This window comes from Mixophyes fleayi, unplaced genomic scaffold, assembly GCF_038048845.1.
Source record: "Mixophyes fleayi isolate aMixFle1 unplaced genomic scaffold, aMixFle1.hap1 Scaffold_79, whole genome shotgun sequence".
In the NCBI taxonomy this organism is placed as follows: domain Eukaryota; kingdom Metazoa; phylum Chordata; class Amphibia; order Anura; family Limnodynastidae; genus Mixophyes; species Mixophyes fleayi.
The window spans coordinates 54,980-82,017 of record NW_027448509.1 but is presented as its reverse complement, the minus strand read 5'-3'; the positions used below and the strand labels follow the sequence as shown (position 1 = coordinate 82,017).

General features: G+C 40.8%; 1 protein-coding gene and 1 long non-coding RNA gene across 2 annotated transcripts; both read right to left on the bottom strand.

Moving 5' to 3' along the window:
• Window positions 1-925: 925 nt before the first annotated feature.
• Window positions 926-22,889, bottom strand: LOC142135580 (uncharacterized). Its single transcript, XR_012687294.1, has 3 exons — window positions 22,715-22,889; window positions 22,601-22,639; window positions 926-1,123 (listed from the first exon to the last, which is right to left on the bottom strand). It is a non-coding gene; the product is annotated as an uncharacterized LOC142135580 (long non-coding RNA).
• Window positions 22,890-24,726: 1,837 nt separating this feature from the next.
• LOC142135578 (malonyl-CoA decarboxylase, mitochondrial-like) lies at window positions 24,727-26,276 on the bottom strand (the record flags this gene model as incomplete). The annotated part of the gene is made up of 1 exon (XM_075194614.1): window positions 24,727-26,276. A coding segment is annotated over one exon (627 nt), but the record flags the coding sequence as incomplete, so codon positions are not given.
• Between the last annotated feature and the right edge of the window lie 762 nt (window positions 26,277-27,038).

Here is a 27,038-nt window from a genome sequence, read left to right as displayed (position 1 = left end):
TGCAGAACACATTTTCAAGCCGAATTGACAAAAGACAGCATTTGTGGATTTTTTTCTTCTTTTTTTAATATAAATAACCAACATACAAAATGAGGTATACTTAAAGTGCTATATTCTTGTAAGAATTTTTGTAAAAAAAATAACATAGTACAAACCTGGAAAAGCAGTTTAATACAGAGGACACATTGATTGCCTAAGCCTTGATATAGTTGAGCAATGGAAAGAATAGACAGATATATCTTTCAATTAACCTGCCAATAATTAACTTTAGTTTTGCTTTGACAGGGTTAAGTTGTTTAATAAGGGGACTTCATAAATGATGGCTGTGGTCAGTAGTATTTTTGCCAGTGGTGTCTTGTAGCTCGTTTTAACCCATGTCAATTACAAACAGGTATAGGACTAAAGCAATCAAGACCCATGCTATAAAAAGTTATTGACAAAACAGATTAGGGGCTAGATTTACGAAGCTGCGGGTTTGAAAAGGTGGGGATGTTGCCCATAGCAACCAATCAGATTCTACCTGTCATTTTGTAGAAGGTACTAAATAAATGAAAGCTAGAATCTGATTGGTTGCTATAGGCAACATCTCCACTTTTTCAAACCCGCAGCTTAGTAAATCTAGCCCTATGTCTATAAAGCTAAAAATGTAAAATGATGCACACAGTGTGTTTGTAGTGCAAATTAACCATCCTAATAAGGATAACCATAAATCACTAAAAATATTTGTTTTTTACCAGCATGGTTCAAGTAGCGGTTCTATTATACCATCAGGGACTTTCAATCGGTTATTTTTCTATTAATCTAAAACATGTTTTGTTAATTTCTTAATGCAAAGTCTTCTCTGTAATCACATACTTGATATCATTATAAGTAATATAAAAAAAATGACATTTGAATTGTAAGAAAGCAAAATTAGAATGAAAGGTTTCGTAACAGCATTTTTAATATTATAGAAAAGATAGGGCTGTCCATTTAATTTTTGGGATGTCGAATGTCTGTTATACTAATCGAAATGTTTACGTCATTCACAAAAATGTTCCTGTGGTGAATTGCTGACAGTGTCTGGTGAACTGTCCTGAAATGAATCATCACACACTGGCTCCCAGTAATCGTGAAGCTTTCCCTATAATTAAAAAGGAAAAGAAAACATTTGTTAGAAATAAAGTATAGAAAATCCACAAACACCAACTTTCAAGACATCTGAACGTGCCTTTTAGTGTCAAGGAAATTGCGCAGAGGAAGCTTTACAAAAAGTTTGAGGAAGTTTTAACTACACAACTGTTGTCTGCATGAATCACCTATAAGTATCAGTGTCTCCCACAATCTATGAAAGAGTCTTTGTTATAGTGCAGTATACTTGGGCCAGACTTTGTCAAGGATTCATCTATACTATAGATACTATGGGCTAGATTTACTAAGCTGCGGGTTTGAAAAAGTGGGGATGTTGCCTATAGCAACCAATCAGATTCTAGCTTTCATTTATTTAGTACTTTCTACAAAATGACAGCTGAAATCTGATTGGTTGCTATAGGCAACATCCCCACTTTTTCAAACCCGCAGCTTACTAAATCTAGCCCTCTGTATCTATTCTATTTTAGACAAAATCTAATTGATAATATTGCTTCTTTTTCTTCCAAAGGTGGTTAAATCCTGATTCAGTGTGATGAATTTGTTTTCTCACTCGAGTTTGAAATTTTTATTTTAGAAACTTAAGAACTGCCCCATACTAATACATAAAATATATGACACTGTGTCTCACCAGGCCACAGATACCTCATTGCATTGGAGACAGTGGATACAATTTTTTTCCAAATAGCAACCCCAAATAAAAGTCACAGCCTCTAAACCACTTGTTTACACTGCAGAGACACAAGTCCTAGACACAAGAAACATGGAAATGATCCATGACCAATAGCACACTAAAATGCTCAGCTAGACCCATTTGCAAAGCGTTTTCTATTATTTTTAAAGCGATTGCAGCCCCAGTACTCATGGTTGACAAATCATGCAGACATGGTATTGGGGTGTCCCTTAAAAGTGCATGTACCCCAAAAACATAAAACTAATACATTGCATGTTTTGAATGTTTTCAATCTCACTTCTTTATTACCCATAAATGAAACTGATCAGTTTCAGAGCGAGGAGTGGGGAGATAGTGTTATTAGAACTGAAATTTTGCTTGATTTAAGTAAAATGCCACTTTAAAACCCTGAATTAAATTATTATGTGGATGCCAGCTGTCATAAGAAAACAGAAACAGGTGTGTAATATAGTCAGGTTATTTTGTAGTGGATGATGTTCAAACTGTACACTTAAAGCATAAACAAAATCATGCCCGCTAGCAAAAAAGTGTTTTGCGTTTGTCTTGATCTAGGACGGCGGTTCTCACAGTGTGCGCCGCGGCTCCCAGGGGTGCCGCGGCGCTGTCACTGGGGTGCCGCGGGCCAGACATAGAAAAAAAAAAAAAGAACACATAAACTTACCAATCCGCCGGGCGCCGGGACCCAGCAGCCTCCTGCCCGTGGCAGAGGAGTGACAGGGATCGTGGCAGCGGAGGGCGACAGCGGGGCAGAGTGAGAGTGACAGCGGGGCAGAGTGAGAGTGACAGCAGGGGCAGAGTGAGAGTGACAGCAGGGGCAGAGTGAGAGTGACAGCAGGGGCAGAGTGAGAGTGACAGCAGGGGCAGAGTGAGAGTGACAGCGGGGCAGAGTGAGAGTGACAGCGGGGCAGAGTGAGAGTGACAGCAGGGGCAGAGTGAGAGTGACAGCAGGGGCAGACTGAGAGTGACAGCGGGGCAGAGTGAGAGTGACAGCAGGGGCAGAGTGAGAGTGACAGAAGGGGCAGAGTGAGTGTGACAGAAGGGGCAGAGTGAGAGTGACAGCGTGAGAGGGGCAGTGGAGGGGGAGACAGCGTGAGAGGGGCAGTGGAGGGGGACACAGCGTGAGAGGGGCAGTGGAGGGGGACACAGCGTGAGAGGGCAGAGGAGGGGGGACAGCGTGACAGAGGGCAGAGGGGGCAGTGTGAGAGAGGGCAGTGTGTCTGGATGCAGAGGGGGCAGAGTGCCTGAGGGCAGAGTGTCTGGATGCAGAGGGGGCATTTTTGCATACAACTAAATAAGTATTTCTGTCCTGACCTAAATACTTATTACAATTTTTGGACCCAACTACTTCTAAAACAGGACTGCTCAGTAATTATTTTGGAGGGGTGCCTTGAAAAGATTTGGAGACTCTAAGGGTGCCGCGAACTGCAAAAGTTTGGGAACCACTGATCTAGGATATTTTGATTGCTCATGTTGAAGCAGTAAAAGAGTTATTAGTAGCAATACAGTAGCCATCACAAATTGTTATTAAATGTCAAGCACATATGACATCATGAAGTTACCAAAGGTAACCACAGAGCAGACATAGCGGCCAAATCAGAGGCACAGATGCAATTTAGGACAGAACAAAAATGTACCATACAAAATGTTGTTTGCTTATCTGATGAACAAACATTAAATGATATGCAAAAAGTTTGTGAGTCACAGGAAAAGACCAAGATTATGATGTAAGATTTCACGTGGCGCAAAAAATAAGGTAAACTGGTCGCCCCAAATCACTCTTGCCCGCATTGGCACAAATGTCACATGGATTTGCCCAGGTAAGATAGCCATGATTGATCTGATTCAGACACACTGGTATGCACTTGGATTTACACCAGTATCAGCCAAATACTGTGCTTTTTGCATTATCTGCTTGAAGAGCAATGCAGGTAGACAAGTAAAAACAATACCTTCACATCTTCCACAAACAGAGAGTCCTTCCCTTGTACATGAATTTGTCATGCACGTATGAAATTCTATATGTTAGATTTTCACAGGATGTGTGTTTAAGAAAATGTGTGAACAAATAGGATTTACCCAGCAAATACATATGCCACAATCATCCCCAGTTGACTGGAAAGGTAGAAAGGTATAATGGGACAATTGAAAACAAATTTTGAACATTTGCACATATGAGTTTTTATTTGAGAGGCAGCCTAATGTTGTTTTTGCTCCCACATATTAAAAAGTGTAACAAATGATCTAACAGTGAGCTATTTGATTTAATTCAGCAACCAGATAAAGAAGATTGAAGCATCTGCGATAGGCACACAAACTCAACTTGTGGACAGACCTTGTCAAAATTTGCAGCCAGGTGTTAAAATCAAGGAGAAATCTACATGGATTCATGCTTCTCATTGTAAGAAGATATATTACCTAAAATCATTTCTGTTGCTTAATTCATTTAGGAAGAAACGCACCTCATTTACAAAAGAGAAAGTAGAAACCAGAAAAGGAGAAGTCGTCAAGGACAAAATTGTGGACTTTCTAGCAGCAGATTCTGGGGTCAAGCCAAGCAGTAAAGTAAAAGTCATCATAGACATTCTAAGCATCTGACAAACAGAGTCTGAGCACCAGCACTCTCAAAAGCGCACAGTGAGCGCACAGCCAGCGCACTCCAAAGTCAACAAGTGGGTGAATATTTGAATAATTTACTACAGACATAGCAACGATGTAGCACCCACCAACTACAGAAGCTCTGATTTAACTGGTCAAAAAGACCTAAGGAAGAGTTCTGTGAAGAAACGACCTGAGAAGATGGCTCATCGTAATAGACTGTCGAAAGCTAGATAGTTGGAATGGTCTTGATCTCTGTTTGAGTGACAGCTACCCCCAGAGTAGTGCGTAGTCTAACAGAGCAGAGGTATTCACCAGGGATTCCTGAAAGGGAATATGGTCTTAGCTGCTCTCAACCGCAGATTGCGGTTCTCTAGGGGGCTCAGAGCAGATAATGCAGAGAACCACGAAGAAACTGTAAGGCAGAATGAAATGTAGCCTCAGGTGTATGGAGTTCCAGAACAGGACGGATGCTGTGCGATGATCAGCAGTATAGCCACGAATCTCGATAATAGTATAGGCTGAGCGGGTAGTACTGTGAAGCGATGAGCTGTCGGACTTAGAAAAACCGATGTATACACTAGTGTAGAAATTCAGGAACAGGACAGATGCTGAGCGATGCAGTATAGACACTGGGCTTAAGAGCGGAACAAGCTGAACAGGTATAGCTGTGAAGCAATGCACTGCACTGAGATCCACACAGGTGCTATAACTCTGGAACAAGACCGATGATGAGCGATACTCTGCAGCCGATGAACGAACGGCCAGAGTAAAAACACTGAGATCCACACAGGTGTTATAAATCTGGAACAGGACCGATGATGAGTGAAGCTGCAGCCGATGAACGAACGGCCAAACTCGCGAAGACAGGAAAAAAGATAAGTATTCTCCCTGTGTTTGCGCGGGTTTCCTCCAGGTACTCCAGTTTCCTCCCACACTCCAAAAACATACTAGTAGGTTAATTGGCTGCCATCAAAAAATTGACCCTAGTCTCTCTCTCCCTCTCTGTCTGTGTGTGTGTATGTTAGGGAACTTAGACTGTAAGCTCCAATGGGGCAGAGACTGATGTGAGTGAGTTCTCTGTACAGAGCTGCGGAATCAGTGGCGCTATATATATAAATGGTGATGATGATGATGATGATGAAGTATTAGCATGGACAGGAGTCTGAAGAGATGCTGTCTATCAGGTAGGGAGATCTGATGATCTGACACCCATAGAAAGGAGGAGGACCCTTATAAAGGGAACTGGCTGGTGATCCTCCTATCACCATGGAACATAGGTTATTAAAGGTTCCCGGGGTTGTGCATGTGCAGAATACTTGGCAAGATGGCGTCCGAGGATAGAGGAACACCAGGCTGTACAACAGACAGGAGTAACCACGGGAAACCCATGTATACAAGGATCAGAATGGAACTAAGCCGTTGAGATTCGTGATACTGTGTTAAAGACTGTGTGATTTCATGTCTTTATCAAACACTTTTCCTAGCACCAAAAATGCATTTGTTCAATATAAGGATCCATATTTGTTTTGTTTTGTTTTTAAGAAAAGGTATTCCTAGACTTGTTGCTGGTGTCATTGACCAAATTATTTTCTTCTAGCACAGCTAGAAAAAAACCCACATTATTTCTGAGAGTGCATTAGTGTTCTTCTGACACCAACTGATGAAACGAGTGAGTGTGGCATGGTCCTCTGTCATGAGGGGAAGGGCAGCTGATATCACCAAGCATGAGGATGATATTACACCATTAGCACTTGGTTACACAGGTCTACTTAGTTATGTAGTGTCTCTGTTACAAAGGAGGAGTTTGAACCCAATAGTAGTGGGCATCCCTACAACAAGACGAAGGGCTAGATATACTAAAGGGCGAATTGATGAAACCGCCGGAAAAATACACAGAAAACTGGTGGATGGAATTAAAATGCTGAAAACCAAAGTTTTGCAAGCCACCACTTTACAAATCGCCATCCTCAGTTTTAAAATGATCAAAATACAAACATCCATATTTACTAAGCTGTTATTTGACAAACCGCCAGGAACACAGCCAGGAAAAAAAGTGGTGGTTGTGAGAGGTGAGATTGCTCAAACTGCATGTGGTTTTCAATCCGCCACACTTCGCCAGGCATTATACATCGCAGCCTCAAACCGTCCTATAATAAATGCGCCGATTTGGAGCACTAAGCTGCCAGCGTTATGTGGCGGTTTAAAACCGCCAGAAAACACGATTTTTAGTAAATCTACAACTAAGGCTTTGAATACACAGGTGTGGGAAAAGTGATGATGTTTTCTATCAATGATATTTCTCCTGAATTGAATCCCCTCCAAAAGCAACTGTTATAAATGCATCTCCATTTGATGGACACTCACCTGTTCCTGCACCATTCTAAGCATCCTAAAGAATTTAGAGTGTGACTGGGTTGATTTATATGTCATATACTTTTTTTTTTGGTACCTTTCTTTTCTATTAAGCAGCAAATAAAGTTTTGTTAGGTTTTTCATCATGCAAACCAAGGGCTGACACTTATGAAAGTTACCATTTACATGGCTGCTCTTTAGGTTAGTGCTTTGCATTATAAGAAATACTTAATTTATAGTTGCACGTAAGTCCACTTGCACAATGTAAAAATGTGACTTATGTAAAACGTGTCACACTGCACATGTGCACAACTGGAGCCTGTATTTTGAATTGACCATGGGCCTGATTCATTAAGGATCTTAACTTGAGAAACTTCTTATTTCAGTCTCCTGGACAAAACCATGTTACAATGCAAGGGGTGCAAATTAGCATTGTTAAATACTGACTGTTTTTTCATGTAGCACACAAACACTTGATAGCTTCAGGGGCGCACGCAGGGGGGGGTTCTGAGTCTCCAGAAACCCCCCCCCCCCTCCGCGGATCGGTCGGGCAAAAGCATGTTTTAAAACATGCCAAAGATTTTTTCTATTACAGCACCGCCGCAACGCTTCTGTCACTGCGCCGCGGCTGCTGTATAACCCCCGTTCGGCGAGAAGGAGCTGCTGCGCATGCGCGAGTACAGCAGCTCCTCCCTTGAATACCCGGCATCACTGGCTGGCTTCCCTGCTGGGGCACGGTAGGGCTTGATGTTTCAAGCGCTATTTCAATTATTAAATAATAAAAGAGCTTCAGATACTGGCCCCAATTAATCTGATGTACTGTTTTATTAAAAGACCAAAGACTCCATTTCTGGGGAGCCTGCAGGGTATGCAGAGCTGTGTTATTGTATATAAATATTGTATTATAGGATTAAAAAAGTAGAGGATTCCTCTACTTTTTTAATCCTATAATACAATATTTATATATAATCACACAGCTCTGCATACCCTGCAGGCTCCCCAGAAATGGAGTCTTTGGTCTATTAATAAAAAAAACTACATCAGATTGATCGTGGCCAGTATTTGATTTCACCCTGTAACCCAATAACAAATCTATATAAATATATATATATATATATATATATATATATATATATATATATATATATATATATATATAGATACATATATATAAATATATATATATTTACACATATATACATATTTACACATATATATATATATATATATATATATATATGTATATATATGTAAATATGTATATATGTGTATATATATATATATATATATGTATATATGTGTATGTGGGTATATATATATATATATATATATATATATATATATATATATATATATATATATGTATATATATATATATATATATATATATATAGTCCAAACTTGTGTCATGTTATAAATGTTTTTTGTTTGTTTTTGTTGTTCGTTTTTTTTCATATACATTAGCAATGTTAGTTTTAATGTGTGTTATCAATGCTATTTTGATGTGCGGTATCATTGTTAGTTTTAATGTGGAGTATCATTGCTAGTTTTAATGTGTGTTATCAATGGTATTTTGATGTGCGGTATCATTGTTAGTTTTAATGTGGAGTATCATTGCTAGTTTTAATGTGTGTTATCAATGCTATTTTGATGTGCGGTATCAATGTTCGTTTTAATGTGGAGTATCATTGCTAGTTTTAATGTGTGTTATCAATGCTATTTTGATGTGCGGTATCATTGTTAGTTTTAATGTGGAGTATCATTGCTAGTTTTAATGTGTGTTATCAATGCTATTTTGATGTGCGGTATCAATGTTCGTTTTAATGTGGAGTATCATTGCTAGTTTTAATGTGTGTTATCAATGCTATTTTGATGTGCGGTATCATTGTTAGTTTTAATGTGGAATATCATTGCTAGTTTTAATGTGTGTTATCAATGCTATTTTGATGTGCGGTACCATTGCTAGTTTTAATATGGAGTTTCAATACTCATTTTAATGAAGGGTTTAGATTGTTTTAATGTACAGTATTTTAGTGTGTGGTAGGAATGATTTTTTCGTGCTTTATTTTGCTTTGTTCCGAATTCAACTATTTGGAAACCCCCCCTTAAAAATCCTGCGTTTGCCCCTGAGTTTATTTGTACACTGAAATTTAAAGTTGATATTTGTGTGCTACATGAAAAAACAGTCAGCATTTAACTTATGTGCAAAACAGAATACTAATTTGCACCCCTTGCATTGTAACATGGTTTTGTCCAGGAGACTGAAATAAGAAGTTTCTCAAGTTAAGATCCTTAATGAATCAGGCCCCATGTCTTCAGCTTTTGCTTGGAGATGTGGTTCAAGGGCATTCATATGTGAGTTCAGCTTGGTGTGGAGATTTGAAGTGTAGGTAGGTTTATAACTTGAAAAACATATCCATTTTTTATTTCTGTCACTTGCAGAAATTCTTTTATATAAACACTATCTTTAGGAATGCGCCCACACTTATAATAAATATTTTGACCAATCATTATGTGGTATAGACAGTGTTCAAGAGCCAGTAGGCTAAAAGGCCCATTTGTATTATCCCTTTATTCCTTCATAGAGATCTGTTGTCCCTTTTAGCTTTTTTCAAGAATGCACTAGAATATGGCCACACATATGTGTGCATATATAGCCATAGTTGGGTTAGTGTTCTCAATACAGATAGTATTGTGGACTGAGCCTGATGCAGTGCTGGTAGAAGCGTCCCAGGCACCCTTTCTCCTCCTCGGTTCCCCTCCTGTCTGACCCACCACCCCACCCAGCTACTAATCTTGTGTGGAGTAGGGGAGGGGCAGATTCTGCTCCTATGCTGGACTGGGAATGTAGCATTGGCCTGTAACTTCATAGACCAGCGCCACTCACTTCCTGTGTATCAGTGACATGGAGATAAACTGCTGGAAGCTGCTCCTCCATGTCTGAGGCCAGCATTCAGTGTGGAGGCGAGGTGGCTGAAAAACAATGCAAGAGTGATTTTATGTCAGTCTTTCAGGTGCCCCCTAAACTTTGGCGCTCTAGGCGACCACCTGGGTTCACCTACCGTTAACTTAATCCAAATAAAAATAGCCATTGATACCATGGCGATCACCTGCTAAATGCAATCACTTCCAGGGATAGTAAATGTTCTGGATTTATTCCCAGAAACATCAGACTTAGAAGACTGCTCCAGGAGAGATAGTCTGTTCATAAGAGGCATCTGATAATATAGTCAACTGGCAACAAACTCCTTATTTACATGAGCACCCTCCCCGTTGGCATTACTCCTTGCTGCTGCTGATGTGAACTTTTAATGGTTAGTGCCCACTAGTTGCCAAAATCAAAACATTCTAGGAGCCAAAACCCAAGAGATATACTGCTAATAATTCACTTTTACACAGTTAAAGAGAAAATTATTTCCGTTGTTAAAAATAACCCAGTAGTACCTCCAATGTTCATGAAGGTATCCTTCTATTCAGACTCTAAACTAGCAATGATTCAAAGTCATTATAAACCTAGAGGTGAAATTTCATCTCTTTAAACTGTGGTAACTCCGAGCAAGTGTATTTCCCCACAACACAGCCGGTTGGATCGGTGAACCCCTGGTAATAGAACTGCAGGAACTTGAAAAAACATTGTGATGGTCTTTGAGTTCTATGGATCCCTCTACAGGACTTCTACGCTATCTCCCGGCACTGCTTGATTACACAGCCTATAATCATTTCCATGTTTTATTAAGTAATACATGGGTGTATAATATGTGCCTAAATCACATGCTATGGAATTACTGTTATTGTGCACCAGTGTTTACCATTCTCACGGAACTACCAATTAACAGATTAAGTAGTTCTATTACCTCACCTTTTCTGTTACTAAACATTCTGTTCTTTCTATAAGATCAGTTACTAAATGAATTATTCTGCACTGGTACTTGTTTTCACTGCAAGCTTTTGTTAGTTACATGAGCACCATAATATACTCCCACCCTATTTCTTTATATTCTATATTAAACTGATCCTCCGTTATTCATACTTACCTACATTGGAAAAATCATTTCAGGATGATTGTGCACCTAGGCATCTGATTAGATAAACTGGTTATTCATTAAATTAACTATTAATTAATAATTAATATTTATAATGACACTAGGCAAGTCTTTCCCTTTTCCCCATTAATATTTCACCTAACTCAGGTTATTGGGGATAATTTCTTAATTCATACGATCTCCATATTAGCTAACATAAAACTTGTTTTTTCATAGATTATATCATTTACACTTTCCCATTCTGAATCTTCAATAGGTCATAGGTACTCATTAATCTTGTATAATCTTGTATAATTGAGGCATTATCATTAAACCTTTCTCCCTAACTCTTTATATATTTAAAGCTAAATTCCTGTATATTTGAACTTCAGATTCAATAAAATGTTTTGGGGATACAATTGCCACTTTCTCCACACAAAACAATATCTTTCAACTACATCCCCTTAATTAAAAAAAAATCAACAATAACAAACAAGAACATATTTGTAATGTACTGTATGGCAATAAGTGAAGATTGCCTCTAGCCCACTACATACAATGCCATGCTCAGCATAACTGCCTAATACTCACTATATATAGACATTCTCCTATATGTAACATAATGCCCTACATAACACGTGTAGCCCACCATAGCCACGTTCCCACTATTCCAGCCTTGTACACAACATTACAGCCTAATGCCTACAGGATTCTCATGCCAACCACAGTCTCATGCCCATTAACAACTTCATGCCCACCGCAGTCTCATTCTCATTCTTGCCTTACGCCCTGACAGCTCAAGCCCAACCATACTCATATACCTTCCTGTGCCCACCTACATCCCTTTTGTAGCATAACTACAACTGTGCTTCATATCTGCTCTCCAGGAGGATTTCCCGGAGTGGACAATAAAAATGTTGGCTAGAATGGTTATCCAAATTCACATTAGTTTCCCTAATATGAAAGGGAGCTCAGTACAAGACTTTTTGGGTCAAAACCTAAATGGCTCAGGAGCATTCAACTCAAGATGCTAAACTATAGGATGATGTACTACAAAATCCTTTGAATGGCTGACTAATATATATATATATATATATATATATATATATATATATATATATATATATATATATATATATATACATATATATCACAGCAACTCCTGTGATTTCAGTGCTGTAAGAGTCAGTCTGTCTGGGAACGTAAAATCAATGTTACAGGTTTATATAATATTTATATAGTAATTATTCCCAGAAATTATAAAATGAAAAATGAACTTTAGAAGAATTGAATTGTCTGAATAATAAAATTATTGATTTATAACACTTTCTATTTTTATCTTTTTGGTAATTTCATTCTGATATGATCTACATTAACAATGTTTTAATAAGACACATGGTATTAAGTTAAACTTACTGAAAGTGAATTGGTAAAAACAAATTCACTGTGTAGATATTAAATTATAGTCCAAATGTTTCATTTTATAGAGGAACTTTTTTCCAAATAATGATTTATTTTGAAGGTCTTGCCTACCTTCTGAGGGGACACTTTTGGAGAGCACACTTGCCAGATTATATTGTTGCCTCATTGCAGAACGATTTCTAGTGCCAAGAGATGGGCAGCCAGCTCTGAATGCTGACAGCAGTTAGCTGAACACCTTCATCCCCCTTCCCAGATATTCACAGCATTCCTTCTTCTTCCTTGGCTTAGTAAAGTGGTAGGCTGTTAGAGAGGCCCTGAAAGGCTAACTGTCAGTGCCTAAATAAACTTTTCTCCTCAGACCTTCACTAAAGTTCAGGGTGGTAAACTAACTAGCACTCAGTTATCATTATATTCCTGGTTACTTTAAATATACTATAAAATGTCCAACATGTTTACTCAGTATGGTCATTAATCATACCTGCCAACTCCTCCGTAATGTCCTGGAGACTCCTGATTTCCGGGTAGGTCTCCCAGAACCCCAGGAGAGTATGGCAGCCTCCCACATCTGCCTATTTTCTAGTGGAGTAGGAAGAATTAGATCCAAAATGCCGTGATTCTCATGGAATAGCGATATTAGGCCCCGTCCCCACTGTAAAATGATGCGTTTGCGTCATTATGTCACAGGGCCAAGATGGCGTGCTTTGCATAGCCCTGCCCCTGAAACGCCCACCTTTCCCAGACAACTCCCGGACGCCGACGTGAGAAAGTTGGCAAGTATGTCATTAATGTTATCCGAGCAGTGAGCAGAAGGCCCTAAACCTACTTGGACTCTTGTTAATTGACAAAAGCAGGGCTAGTATTATACAAAAAACTGGGCAGAAATCATGGTGGGACACCTCTTATGCTGCATGGACCAGGAACTAAGTGTAATTTTACTTTCCTAATTGAGAGCCATACTGAACAGTCCTGTTGCCAAATTGCCATATTATCATACGTCGGGCCCATATTTGGGTCCTCGCACACTTACCTGCTACAGGCAAGGGCCCCTCTCAGCGCTGAGCACCGCTTCCGTTCATTGGGGGTCCATCTTGGATTTGGGTCTGAGCATGTGCAGACCCTATCTTTTTTTAAATCCTCCTCTTCTTTACTATCGGTGCCTTTCTCATTAGCAGGGTATTTAAGACACTTGCACCTGCACTCAGGTGCCTGTTCTTTGCGTGTCAAGCCCTGACAGTGCACAGACGTGGCTCCCTTTGCTCCTTCTGCTTCAGCTAGCTGCTCCAATGATTTCCTGCTTGCTGTTCAGTGTTAAACATCAACAGACATCACTTCCTCCTGTTAAGGTTTCTCAGTTGCAGTTCAGCACCACTCAGACACAGCTATCTCCTTCTCAAGCCTGTTCACCCCTCTGTGGTTTTCTTTTTGCAGAGTTTCTTCTACTCCTGTGTTCTCCATACAGGTCTTGTCTAACCGCTCTCTCTGAGGGCCTACGACCTGTTGGGCAGTGGCTTCAAAGCCCATACCTTCTTGCTAGGGTTCCCGGTGAAGACAACATGTCCCGTTAGACTTCGCGCCTCCAGGTAGAGTAGTGCCAAGCAGCGGCTGGCTGGCTGGCAGGCTTTAGCCCAGCTGGCAAGCACACAACACTGGACCATAAGTAGCGGTCCATTCTTAAAGGGTGTTTTTTTTGGTACAATATAAAAAGAGGCTATTTTAATGTTGCTTAATCCAGTGACACTTTATTATTATAAATGGTAAATCTTAAATAAATAATGCAACAAAAAACAAATCTAACTTTAAATTGCATTTTATTTTATATGTTCCTTATCCCTACAACACTTTTTTGTTTTTTTAACCACATACCTGACAAACAGGGAATAAGGGATCCGTGCTACCCTATGTATTGTAAAAATGGGTAAGGTGCTGCCTTAATGGGAAACCAAGGGGTTTTGTTACAGGTGGGTCCCAATCCTCTAGGAAAGTAAATACAACAACAAGGTAATATTTCTATGTCGCAAACAGTGTAATGAACATATATCATTGCATGGCTAGGTATGTTAAACAGTAATTTATTATTTTATTAAGAGCAATTGCATATAAACACTTTTGAATAAATAATTTGGTCCGGACCAGTAGGAGATTAACTTTACTCAACAGTGATGTGAACAAGTATGCAAACCTAGTACAGCAGCACTAGATTCTGATTCAAACCAACTAAGATATTTTGAGATAATCAACAAAGTCTTGTAAATAATTTTCACTTAGAATTTCTCAGAACGAATAGGCCTGACAATCCATAATGTTAGGCAACATATGATCCTTACTGATCCGTAATAGATATGTAGTAGAGACGATGCAAAGCGCCGCTAACGTGGGTGGAAAAATTTCTCAGTGGTCTTCTGGTAAAAAAAACTCCAAAACCAGTGTCTTAGGTATTTAGACAAATTCATTTTAGAATTTACAATTTTATACAATACACAGGCAATACCGTGAGCACTACTGTTAGGTGCACGCAGCTCTGCTGTCACAAGCAGTACAGTGTGAAGCAGGACATACCTCCCAACTGTCCAAATACTGACTAAGCGAGATATTCAGGTCCGGCGCTCCCATTAGGCAAAGTTAGGCAGTTCCCTAGGGCGCCGGGCTCTGGAGGGCGCCACAGAATAAAAATTAATTTAAAACTGTTCGGCGACAGCTGACCATACCTTCCATGGCCGCCGCACAGCTTCCGATAAATCCACGGGGAGGGGGAAGGGGCTATGGATCACCACCGCCGCCTCTCTGCTCCGTCTCCTACCCTCCACTCACTGACTGTTGAGCGTGACATCATCATCACGGCTTGACAGTGTCAGTGAGTGGAGGGGAGGAGATGGAGCAGAGAGGAGCAGCTTTATGGCGGCAAGTTAAGGTAAGGAAAGACGTGGAGAGGGGGGGGCACGGATTGTGAAAGTGTGCCTGTGGGGGGGGCGCGGACTGTGAAAGTGTGCCTGGGAGGGGGGCGCGGATTGTGAAAGTGTGCCTAGGGGGCGGGCACGGATTGTGAAATTGTGCCTGGGGGGGCGCGGATTGTGAAAGTGTGCCTGGGGGGGGGCGCGGATTGTGAAAGTGTGCCTGGGGAGTGGCTCGGATTGTGATAGTGTGCCTGGAGGGGGGCGCGGATGTGAAAGTGTGCCTGGGGGGGCGCAGATGTGAAAGTGTACCTAGGGCGCCAAGGGCCCTAGCACTGGCCCTGGAGATATTCACTCAAATTCGGGACTATCCCTCCACATTCAGGACAGTTGGCAGACTATCCTGTTCTCTTCTACCTGTTCTTTTCACTTTCACCACTTGTGGCTGCTGGTGTCTTTAGCTCAGTTGCTACTTGTCTTGATCCTGGAATATTGGATGCCTTTTTGTAAAAAACTGGGTGCATGAGATTTAGAAAACTCCAAACAGCCCCGGTGTTAAATCAGTAACACCCACATTTTGTAATTAGGCCTCCCTCCATCTGCCACATTAAAATAATATTCAAATTTGCTAAATAGATCTATTTCCCCTCAACCAGCCCCTGACATTAAAATAATAGCAAACACATTTAATAAATAGTCTTATTTCCGTCCAACCAGCCCTAAAATTAAATAGTAATCCCATTTAATATATAATTCTATTTCCCTCCCTCCAAACAGCCTCAGCAATAAACGAAATATATTTTACGTTTAGTATAACCATTTCCCCAAACCATCCACGGCATTAAATAATCCATATTCACATTTAATAAATAGCACCCCTCCATATAATCAGCCCCCTATTCAATTAATAGTCCCAAACCAACCCAACATTAAATTAAAGGTCCCGTCACCTCATCTTAAATTAATATGCCCCATTATTAAATTAAATTGCCCCATCATCACCCCACAAATAAAATAGCACCCAACAAATAATTAGCCCCCACCTGTACTCCACCATTAAATAGCCTACCTCCCACACTATATTAAGATCCCCCTTCCCTCACATGTTAATATACTGTGCCCACACACACACTCTTCATTAACATACTGTGCCCACACACAAACTCTACATTAACATACTGTGACCGCACACACGCACTCTACATTAACATACTGTGCCCACACACACACTCTGCATTAACATAACACACACATTCACTCATTCTATAGTAACATAACACCACATTCTCTCACTCTACATTAACATAACACACTCACTCAATCTGTATTAACATAACACATATATAATATTAACACCCCCGCCCCCACCAACACTTACTTTGTTCCATCTGCGCCGCACTTCACACATGGGATGGCACTTGTCACATGGTGCATGTCACATGTGACACCAGGGCTCTCAGTGATAGGCCAAACATTGGATAGGGAGGGAGGGGGTACACATAAAGACACGCTCGGATCTCAATTTATGTGGAATTCATACCATCTTATGTTAGTCATAGAGATAATTGCCTAGGCTTTTTCTGGAGAGACACTTTACATCAGGTCTTGATGGTCTTATGAATTGTCAAAATAGAAATATATAATTAGAGGACCAGATCTAAACTATTAATACCAACTATAGTACAACACCAGTCTTTCATTTGAAAACATTGATCGGCCACCCCCTTTTTTTGGGTCATCTTTTAATTCTCTTTACACATATTTTCAATTCTATTCACTTGTATATTTTAATTCACCGATCCAGGTGGGATTTAGCTATTTGTTTATGTCAAATTTTTTAAGTACATATCAATAAAGTTGATTTTATACTGACATATTTCTTTCGGACAGGAGTGCCTCACACACTACTTTGTTCAGTTGATATTTATTATCACCTGTATCTGTTATTCTCTAGATATTTCTAGTTATGAGAGCACCCCCTCAAAGCATGTATTATAATTAAACATATTTAATTGAGGTTTGTCCAGACCTTGGAGCGGATTGGTTCATTTTTTTCTTTCTAACCATTGAAAAAATGGTGGAGGATTACTTTGCTGACACCATCAAAGTGGACATGTCAGACAGTCCTTACTTTTACTGGCAGGAAAAAAAGGGAGATTGGAAGCCCCTGTACAAACTGGCTCTATTTTACCTGAGTTGTCCCCCTTCCAGTGTGTACTCCGAAAGAGTTTTTAGTGCAGCGGGGAACCTGGTCAGTGAGCGGCGAAGGAGGTCGCTTCCGCAAAATGTTGAGAAGATGATGTTCATAAAAATGAATTATCAATTCTTCAATCAAGATCAGCAATGGCCTCCAAAGACTACAGAGGGACCTGTGATTGTGGAGTCCAGCGGGGACGAATTGATAATGTGTGAGGATGAGGAAGTACACACTGAAGGGGGCGAAGAATCAGAGGATGAGGATGAGGATGACATCTTGCCTCAGTAGAGCCAGTTTACTTTGTACAGGGAGAGATAAATTGCTTTTTTTGTGCCCAAACAAACCAATCATTTCAGCCACAGTGGTTTGGTAGGCCCTGTTGCTGAAATGATTGGTTTGTTAAAGTGTGCATGTCCTTTTTCCGCAACATAAGGGTGGGTGGGAGGGCCCAAGGACAATTCCATCTTGCACCTCTTTTTTTCTTTGCCAGCTCGTTTTTTGGGGGTCCAAACGAACCAATCATTTCAGCCACAGTTTTGTAGGCCCTGTCGCTGAAATGATTGGTTTGTTAAAGTGCGCATGTCCTATTTCACCAACATAAGGGTGGGTGGGAGCGCCCAAGGACAATTCCATCTTTCACCTCTTTTTTGGCATTATGTGCTCTTTGGGGCCTAGTTTTTCAAACTGCCATCCTGTCTGCCACTGCAGTGCCACTCCTAGATAGGCCACGTGTTTGTGCTGCCCACTTGTGTCGCTTAGCTTAGACATCCAGCTACCTCGGTGCAACCTGTTGGCCTAAAAACAATATTGTGAGGTGTGAGGTGTTCAGAATAGACTGGAAATTAGTGGAAATGAATGTTATTGAGGTTAATAATAGTGTAGGAGTGAAAAAAAAACAAAAATATGGATTTTAGCACTTTTTATGCTTTTTTAAAAAAAAATCAGAACCCAAAACCCAAAATCAGAACCAAAACCTTGAGTGGGGTGTTTTGGCAAAACCAATCAGAACCCAAAACCTGAAGGTAATCAGAACCCAAAACCCAAAACCCGAAAAGTGGCCGGTGCACACCCCTACATGGAATCACTTTATCATACTTGTCATAAAATTGTTGTTGAAGTTTCTGCACGGCGAGGAGGCTTAAAGAGAGAGGAGGGTGTTTAATTAGCCCTGGCACTGCTCTCACAAATAGAGTCTATTTGTGAGAGCACTGCCAGCTCAGGCTGAAGTACATTCAGCTCAGGCTGACGCACAGTACCGTTTCTGCTATTTTTAAGCATTGTTCAGTCCCTTTGTGCTGACAGGTGACTAGGTAATTTAACAAGACTCTAAAGCCCTGTAGTCTTATCCAAGACTGCATAACCTGTCACATATTTCCCATCCGTGTGAGACCGAGACCCATCAACAAAGATGACTCGGTCATCCGGATGTGTTTGTCTAAACAAAGTCATTGTTTCATCATATGACATTTGTCAACAGTCGTGTTCCGTCCCTGCTGTGTTTAGCAGTTGGGACAATACATATTTGGCCTTGTGACTTACTTGGAGATTGTGTCCACTCAAATCCATTATCCATCTCCAAAACCTCTGTTGAGAGACACCAGGCAGCATATCCCAGAGTAGAAGGGTTAATGGAGAGTGTTGGGTCTGTATAGTAAGGGGTCTAAAGCCCACAATATGTTCTGTCACTTTGACAGCATAATGTATTGCAGCCAGTTGTTTTGCACATTCATCAAAACCTCTTTCCACAGGAGAAAGAAGTCTTGAGAAATAGCCTAGTGGTCTAGTCTCAGATCCTACTTCTTGTAGTAAGACTGTTGATATAAACTCTGGGCCGGCGTGAGCCTGAATTGCCAGCTCACCCTATGGGTGTGGAGTGGCCAAAACTGGGGCAGAAGAGAGATCTCTTTTCAGAGTAGAAAATGCCTCTTCCTGTGCTTATTATGTTATCAGAACCTGAATAATACCACATAGGAATTTTTAAGGTGAAATCATTGTTGATTTCCACAGTGACTTCCCCAATTCTTTGGGCTTTTACCCCCCCTTGTTGGTGATCAAATCCAGTCACCACACACTGAGGGCTGTCTGGTAGTAAGTCATGTTCTACATTAGTGATTGAAATTTCTGCCCCAGTATCAAGCAGAATTTTCAGTAATTCATTTTTTATTTTGGCCATTATGTGGGGTCTCCCTGAGGAATTCAATATGATATTGCATATTGGTGCCAGATCCTTAGGGATCCCTAACCTTCAATCTAATTGCACCAGATTCCCAGTAGGGACATCTGCTGTGCGAAATGCTACTTGTGCTTTCTGTACGTCACAATTGTTTACCTGTTCTAAAGAGTTCTGTGTCTGTGGAGTCACTGAGTTATGTGACTGTACATGAGACTGTGTTGTTTGGCCAGTATGTGTACTTACAAGCGACACACATTTTTGCATCTGATTCAGGTGCTGCAGTTTTGACTGGGTATGTGTTTGCTCATCTAATTCTCTAACATGGGGCTTGTTTTTAAAGCCATTGTTATTGACCAGGTGTTCAGAGTCCCTTATATACTCTTTGCGAACACCTTGTGGACAGTTACGTCTTACATGGCCAAAGTTTAGGCATGCATAACATTGCACATTCACCCATTTCTCCTGTGGAGGAGCTGTAGGTGTAATATGTGTCTGTCTGTGCACATTGCCATATGTTGTGTAACGGTTATCTTGTGATCTGCCATTTACCACAACATATTCCCTCATCTTCAGTGACTTCCTATTTTTCATCAAATCTTGTCTATACTCTTCTATAACCATTGCTGCATCTGCAAGCGTTGGTTCTTTAGCGAATTGCTGTGTCAACGTAAGGAAACTTTTCCACAAACATGCGTATCATGCCTTGTGGAACACCTGCTCCTTGATCTTTGGTGACTTTTCTATACATTGCTTCAAACCTACCACATAGAGACAATGGCTCATCGTGAAGGGTTGGTTTAAAGTTAGATAGGATCTCTGGGGTAACTTCGCAATGGCCAGTTGCCAATTTCATGAGGACAGAAAGTCTCTCTTCCTCATCGTGAAATTGACCATTTTTGGGAGCAGTTTTTCCAGTTGCTGCATACCTCTGATTGAGGTGAGTGGGTAACCACAATTTAAACAAGTCCATGCGATGTTCTGGGGCGACACTAAATTTGTCACAATGTCCCTCAAAAATATCGCAGGAGGTAAAAGGGTCTATAATGGGATCATATTTTGAAATTTCCTTACGGATTTTCAACAGAAATTGAGTCTTCTCCATACTATAATTTCGATGGGGAACATGCAATCCTGTGCCATTACCGTGACTTGTTTGTGGTGTAGGAGCGGTATGTACAGTTTCCCAAACGCTGCCTAGGCCAAAAACTTGATCATTCGAAAATTGTGCACGACCATTAGAGACACTCCCCATGGGTGTAGGGGAATAAGTTAATGTGCATGCTACAGGGTCAGCCACTGAGGCTATTTGATTTCGCTGATCTATCATAGGAGTAAGTATGGGCATATGTATATTATGTCCTATACTCCCTGTTTCACTGCTTCTCTTATCTGTTATACAAACCTGCTTTCTAGCCATGGATGTATTATGTGTTGTGGAGAAGGGTGATAACTCATTGATAAAGTTTTGCATATGGTTATCATCTGTGTTCTATTCATTAAATCACTTTGTAATTCAGCAATTAGAACTTCATTAGATGCTACCTTATCCCTGAATACATTGATTTTTTTTATACAGTTCTGCCAATTCCTTATCAACATCTGTATAATATTTTTCTTTCTCTAATATTTGGGAAGTGAGCATACAAATCTGCCTTCCCCTATCTATATTGGCCATATCTTTGTCTTCCAATTGTGCTTCAAGTATGGAAACACTTTTAACCTTTTCAATGCAGCACTGGCAATGAGAATTTGCATCAGTGCCCTTTTTGTTTTTAAGTATCATCTCAGCGTGTTCAGATGTCCAAATCCTATCTTCATAAGCATGTACCAATTTAGCTAACATTTGGAGACGTTTAGTTTTTTTGTTGAACACGGTTCTCCTGTTAATACACAGCGTATCATGTATATAAGCCTGTTCTAAAAGTGTTGCCCATAATGTTTCAGCAGATGTGTAGTTATTAGGAATCACTGGGTTAAACATGGTATTGCATGATAACATTTCCTCAGGCATAATATATGTATGGTTGGTTTGGCATGCAAATCCATTGATAACATACATTGGCATGGGTGTAGGTACAGGTGCAAAGTGAGATTAATAATCCCTGGCGGGAAGAGCAGAGCATACCCCCTGCAGAGATGACCCCCTCCTTTGGATTCCTTAGGATGAACCAGCCAATGATTGACGACCCCTTGAACATTCCTGAGACCCGGACCAATAGATGCAAGCCATACCATCTTCATTGTATTACTGTATTTGATTGTGTATATAAGCAGCAGCTTGTGATCCAGAGTGCAGACATCTTGTCCCCAGACTTCAGGATTGAATGACTGCACTGGATCCAGAGCGCCTGCGATAAGTAACGGCTGTATTTACTTTTACTTCGCTTGAGCATATTTTTCCACTTATTGCGAATAAATCTTTGTGCTTTGGAAACACAAATCGAGGTTCGACAATCGTTATTGGTTAGCGACAATACGCACATTAACAAACTTTAAAAATGCAGAATTGACAAAATAGTCTCATTTCGCCTCTGACCTGGTGGAGTTATGACCAGATGCTTAGGAGGCAAAACAGACAGGAAGAGCATCACATCTGCCTGAGCTTTCCCCTCCTTTACACTTACTCATGTTACCACTATTTCGTAACAGGAATGGTTACCCTGAGTTGTAATAAAATAATAATGCACACTGTACAGCAGCCTTTACTATACCAATAATTATAAAACACCATTAGCCCCATTTATTATTGCTTTTTACAAGTATAGTCCAGACACAAGGAAAGCGGTGTTTAGGTCCAACGAAAGGACTAGTTGGGAGGCTTCCAAAATAAATAAACAACTCTGATACTAAAAATACAATATTATTGTTTAGTTCTACAAACACATTGTACAAGAATGGGCAAAGATCTGATAACCACCATTTGGATATGAACTATACTGCCAGCTAAGCAGTTAGGATCATATAAAGGGGGGTAACCTTTCGCCCTTTAAACCAGGAGAAAGCTCCCAGATCACGTGATTCCTGGGATATTTAAACCTGAGCAAAATACGACTCAGTCACGTGATTAGAGCTGCACAAGTTGCTGGTGGTCTAAAGACCCCCCCTAGACCGGATTCATTTACTGACCGCTCTCCGCTGGGACAGCCATGTCTTCTTCTGGTTCCCCTGCACAGACACAAAGACCCCATTAGAATACACAACAACAGTCACAGCCATACACAGCACTCACCACCAACTTACACTCAGCTGATCTCAGGACAATAACTGGCTACACGCCCGGCTCCCAGCGCTGCGCTGCTACCACTACTCCGCCTGCAGATGATAGACAGGTGATAGCCCCGCCCACGGGGGTGTCGGGAATCTGCCTGACCAGCTCCACCCACGTGATCGCAGGTCCCGAACCTTGGTCATCTAGTGCCCGCAAACCACAGTGCTAAACCCGAAGTGCCCAGAGGAGGGCGCCCAAGAGAACCTCTGCGGACCTCCTGATTTTTTTGAAGCTAGTATGGGGGAGACCTATGTCCTCCTTCTCCATCATTGGACTGTTAATTATTTACATTGTGATGGATACTATTGTCTGGTGATAACCAGGTAATAACTACTAAATGGTCATTTCATTTGAAAGATTTGACTCCCCTTTTTCTAGCAACGGTGACCCTGAGTTTTTAGGTGCTTACTTCACTACTATTTCAATTGATTCAGGGAAGGGATATCCCTCTTTAGTATAGAGCTGCTCTTGCCTTATACAGGAGTAGAGCGCAACATTTTGACTTGTCTTTCTGAAGGCCTTAATATGGCTGGAATGGCATTGTCTTGGTAAATGGCCCTGTGTTTAGCCCAAAACATTGATTTATGGGATATCTGCAATCCTCAATAAAGGCAAGAAAATATATTGCAATATCTTGCACAGGGCCATCTTTTCCACTGGGCACGAAGGGAAGGTGCCCGTGGGCCCTAGACAAGGGGGCCCTATAGGCAGGGCTCTTAATTAGAATAAATAATGCTGCAAAAAAAAACTTACTTTTGCGGTCAGGTCAGATGGCGATCTGGCTTACTCCCTGTTCCCCTCCTCCGTGCTGCGCTCACCATGAATGTCGGGCATGATGTCATCATTTTCATTGAGGAGCGCAGCACAGAGGAGCCCTGACGGATCAAATAAGGATTCAAAGACGCAGAAGACACAGAATAAGAGAAAAGAGGAGAAGGGGGTGCAAGGGAGGGGCCCCGGTGCACTGCTTTGCCCAGGGGCCCATAATGTTGTTAAGATGGCCCTGATCTTGCATTAATATCTGCTTTGGAGTAAAAAACATCATCAAATAGAGCTGCCTATCTTTTTGCTATGTTTCATTACTGATCAGTTTCAATACAGCTATAATAGGCTTTGTTTTTTTATATTTTTGTACTTAAGCCAGTCCCCCACCCAAGTTTAAAAAGTCCATTAAATACAGTCAGATCTTGGGATGGGATTTTAACGTGTATGGTCATCTGTAAAAGTAATAGCCGTTTTGTTGTCAATGAACGGACCATGAATATTGCTGGAAAACAAATTGACATAAACAACTGTATTAGCTCTTATCGGCTCTTCTCTTTCATCCTTGTGTACTAGATTAACTCAATACCTTAGACAGTTTGACATGGATTTTTTTTCACAATAAAGACAAAAGAACAAACAAAAAACTTTTTGCAATACAAAAGTGTTTCAGACAGGCTGGTTTAATGCATGAGGCAGTAACAATAGATTATCGCTTGTCTTTCAACTTTAAGAACTTTATCTACTTGTTGGTGTTTGTGGATGTATCACAGGCAAAGATTGTCCTTTTGATCAGCTGCTTATAAAGCCCGTATTGATTCCGAGATCATACAGAAAGCTATAGAAAATTCCCTTCATGTATCCGCTGATGTTTAAAATCTAAACATGCTCGAGTCAGCTTTTAGAATCTGCTGCTAGCAGTTCACAGTATTTGAACTTCAAATATGCATTGCGTTAGCAGGAAGCATTTAAAATCACACCAGTCATTGAAACCACAGGGAAGTCGATATTAAGTTAATACGGCAAATAATAATAATAGCAAACTTGGTGATTAAACGTATCTCTGTAAGGCTTTATGTTGATGAAAACCAAGTCCTTTTGAAACCAGTTTTAGTATAGGTGTTTTTGGCAATCTGACTCCTCTTTTCCTAGTGTACCGGTTGCTTATGTAAATAGGCGAGTGGCTGTGCAAAGTCTAAAATCCTCTTTGTGCCCCGATTTACTGTATTCCCTCCAAAGTGCACGGGTTTGCGGGCGAGGTGGAAGCAGAGGAGCAAATGTTGCGCTGACAAATAGGGATTGGGTGCCGACTATGGCACATGGCCATCGTTGCGTCTATTTTGTACGCCGCGGTGTCTAAACACAATATTTTTATTATTATTTTGCGGAGTAAGATTATTGAAGCGAGATAAAAGAGGAGAGGACGGCACGCCAACACTGAGCGGGGATAGATCAGGTCTTGCCCTATACTTTTTGGGAGACTTATTTTGCACCTTCCGGTTTCACTTTGGGGAAGAAGCGCATTTTACAGGTGCACCACCACCAAAAGTGGTCGTACTTTAATGTGACATATACACTTTTGAGAAAAGTGCATTTCTTGAGGTTTTTCTGCCTTCCTGCAAACCTAGGTTCACTTCTAGTTTGGGGAAGTATCTCTATTAGTGGTAAGGAAGTGCGTGGATGGCCTACGTAAGTTCATGCTAGAGCAAAGTCGTTATATACGGTGCGCTCAGCGCGTTTCACAAATGAGATCCAGCACAGGCAGCCAATTTGCAGGCTGAACCAATATTCAGCCTGTCCTGAATATTGGACTGTACATTGTTCAGTCCACAAAACTGCTGCCTGTACTATGTGTAGGCAACAGGTATATTTTTAAAGGCTGAACAGTTTTTGAAATTGTTGTTTAAACAATATGACAGATGGTAAAACTATTTACATAAAGCAGAATGCTAATATAACAATAATATAAAAAAAAAAAAAAGAGAACCACTTTGTACAGGTGATTCTATCCAAAACATGGACTTACAAGGCCATCGGTCATCAATCGGCACCCGCCTATTCAACTGTGATTACTTGGTTTACGCACATGCGGTCGATGGCTAGCTGGAGAATGAAGACCCCTGGCTGAGGAGGGTCTATCACCATTTATAATTTACTATTTTTCTTGAACTGAGACACCAAATTGAGCACTTGTTCAGAGGCCTCGATGTGTTTCATCCTGAGATACCTAGAACCGTTGGCAGTGGTGTCTTCCAGGAAGTAGCGATAGTTCACCATCATACCACAAGAGGCAGCGGCTCCTCTGGGGCTTGTATCTGCCATCCAGTTGAGGCGCCACATAACCGCCCCGTTTTGCAGGTGAAAGTTTGCTACAGGATTCAAGGCAAAACCACGGTGCTTTTCTCCGTAGAGGTACCAAGCGCAGAGCCTCATCATTGGGGCCTCCAGAGCCTTTACCAGTCTTTCCGACTTCATCCATTCATTGCAGGAAAACACACGTTTCAGGGCATCGGCAGCCGGTGCTCCAATGAGATCTGATATCTCTTTATATTCTGATTCAAGGAAGAGCTCGGTCCTACCCAATTCTTTTGTTTGGGAGTTGAGTGCTCCAAGAAGCCACTTGGTGAATCCAGGGATTGGGGACAAGCTGGAGAACTCTGAGATCTGGAAAAACTCACCCTGGAAAATGAAACAAAAATATTTTATTATATAATGTAGTTGAAAAATTGATGCTCTGTAATTTTCTAAGCCAAAGTTTAGCTTAATTAAAATGTATTATGTGACAAGATATTAGTCTACCCATGCATCACATTGGTACAGTAAATAGGGACGCTGTTTCCAGCACTGGAACCCTGGGATCGATTCCGACCCTACAACAGAACATCCAAATTACAACCCCCCATCAGCTTTAACCCCCTCAAAAACTCAGTCTCTCAAACTATCCAGAGTGTGACATGAGTATGAGAAGTTTCTAAATCTTCTAGGAATATGTTTGTTAATATATAATTAAAAATGGTGTTAACATTCATCAATATCAATAATCTAATTGGATTGCTTATTACAATTGGAAGGTAAATGGGAAAATCAGAAGCAGGCTATAATCATGAGTCGAGGTGCGCGTATAGTGTTTTGTATATATTTCCATAAAACATATGCTTATACAGCCAACACTGAAAATGTACACATGAAGTTAGGGGGAATTGGGGTGAATCTATCCCATCAGCTGGTCAAACTCTCTTACGGTGTTACTTCAGTCTGGTCTAATGGACATCTTACTAGCTGTGAGAGATACGGCTCTAATAACTAGATCTATCCGTGTTTTAAAGATTGGTTGGGAAAGGGTAGTGGGTGTGGTGGCCATGGTGTAGACTTTGCACGCCACTGAACTCACAAACCTTCCACAGATATAATTTACCCCTACCAGTTGTTATCACACCGCTTGCCTCGCTCTTAACCTATCAGAAGATGACATCATTGGCATAGCGCTAACATACAGAAAGACTCCCCTAAAATACCTTCCTCTCTGTCCCTTGT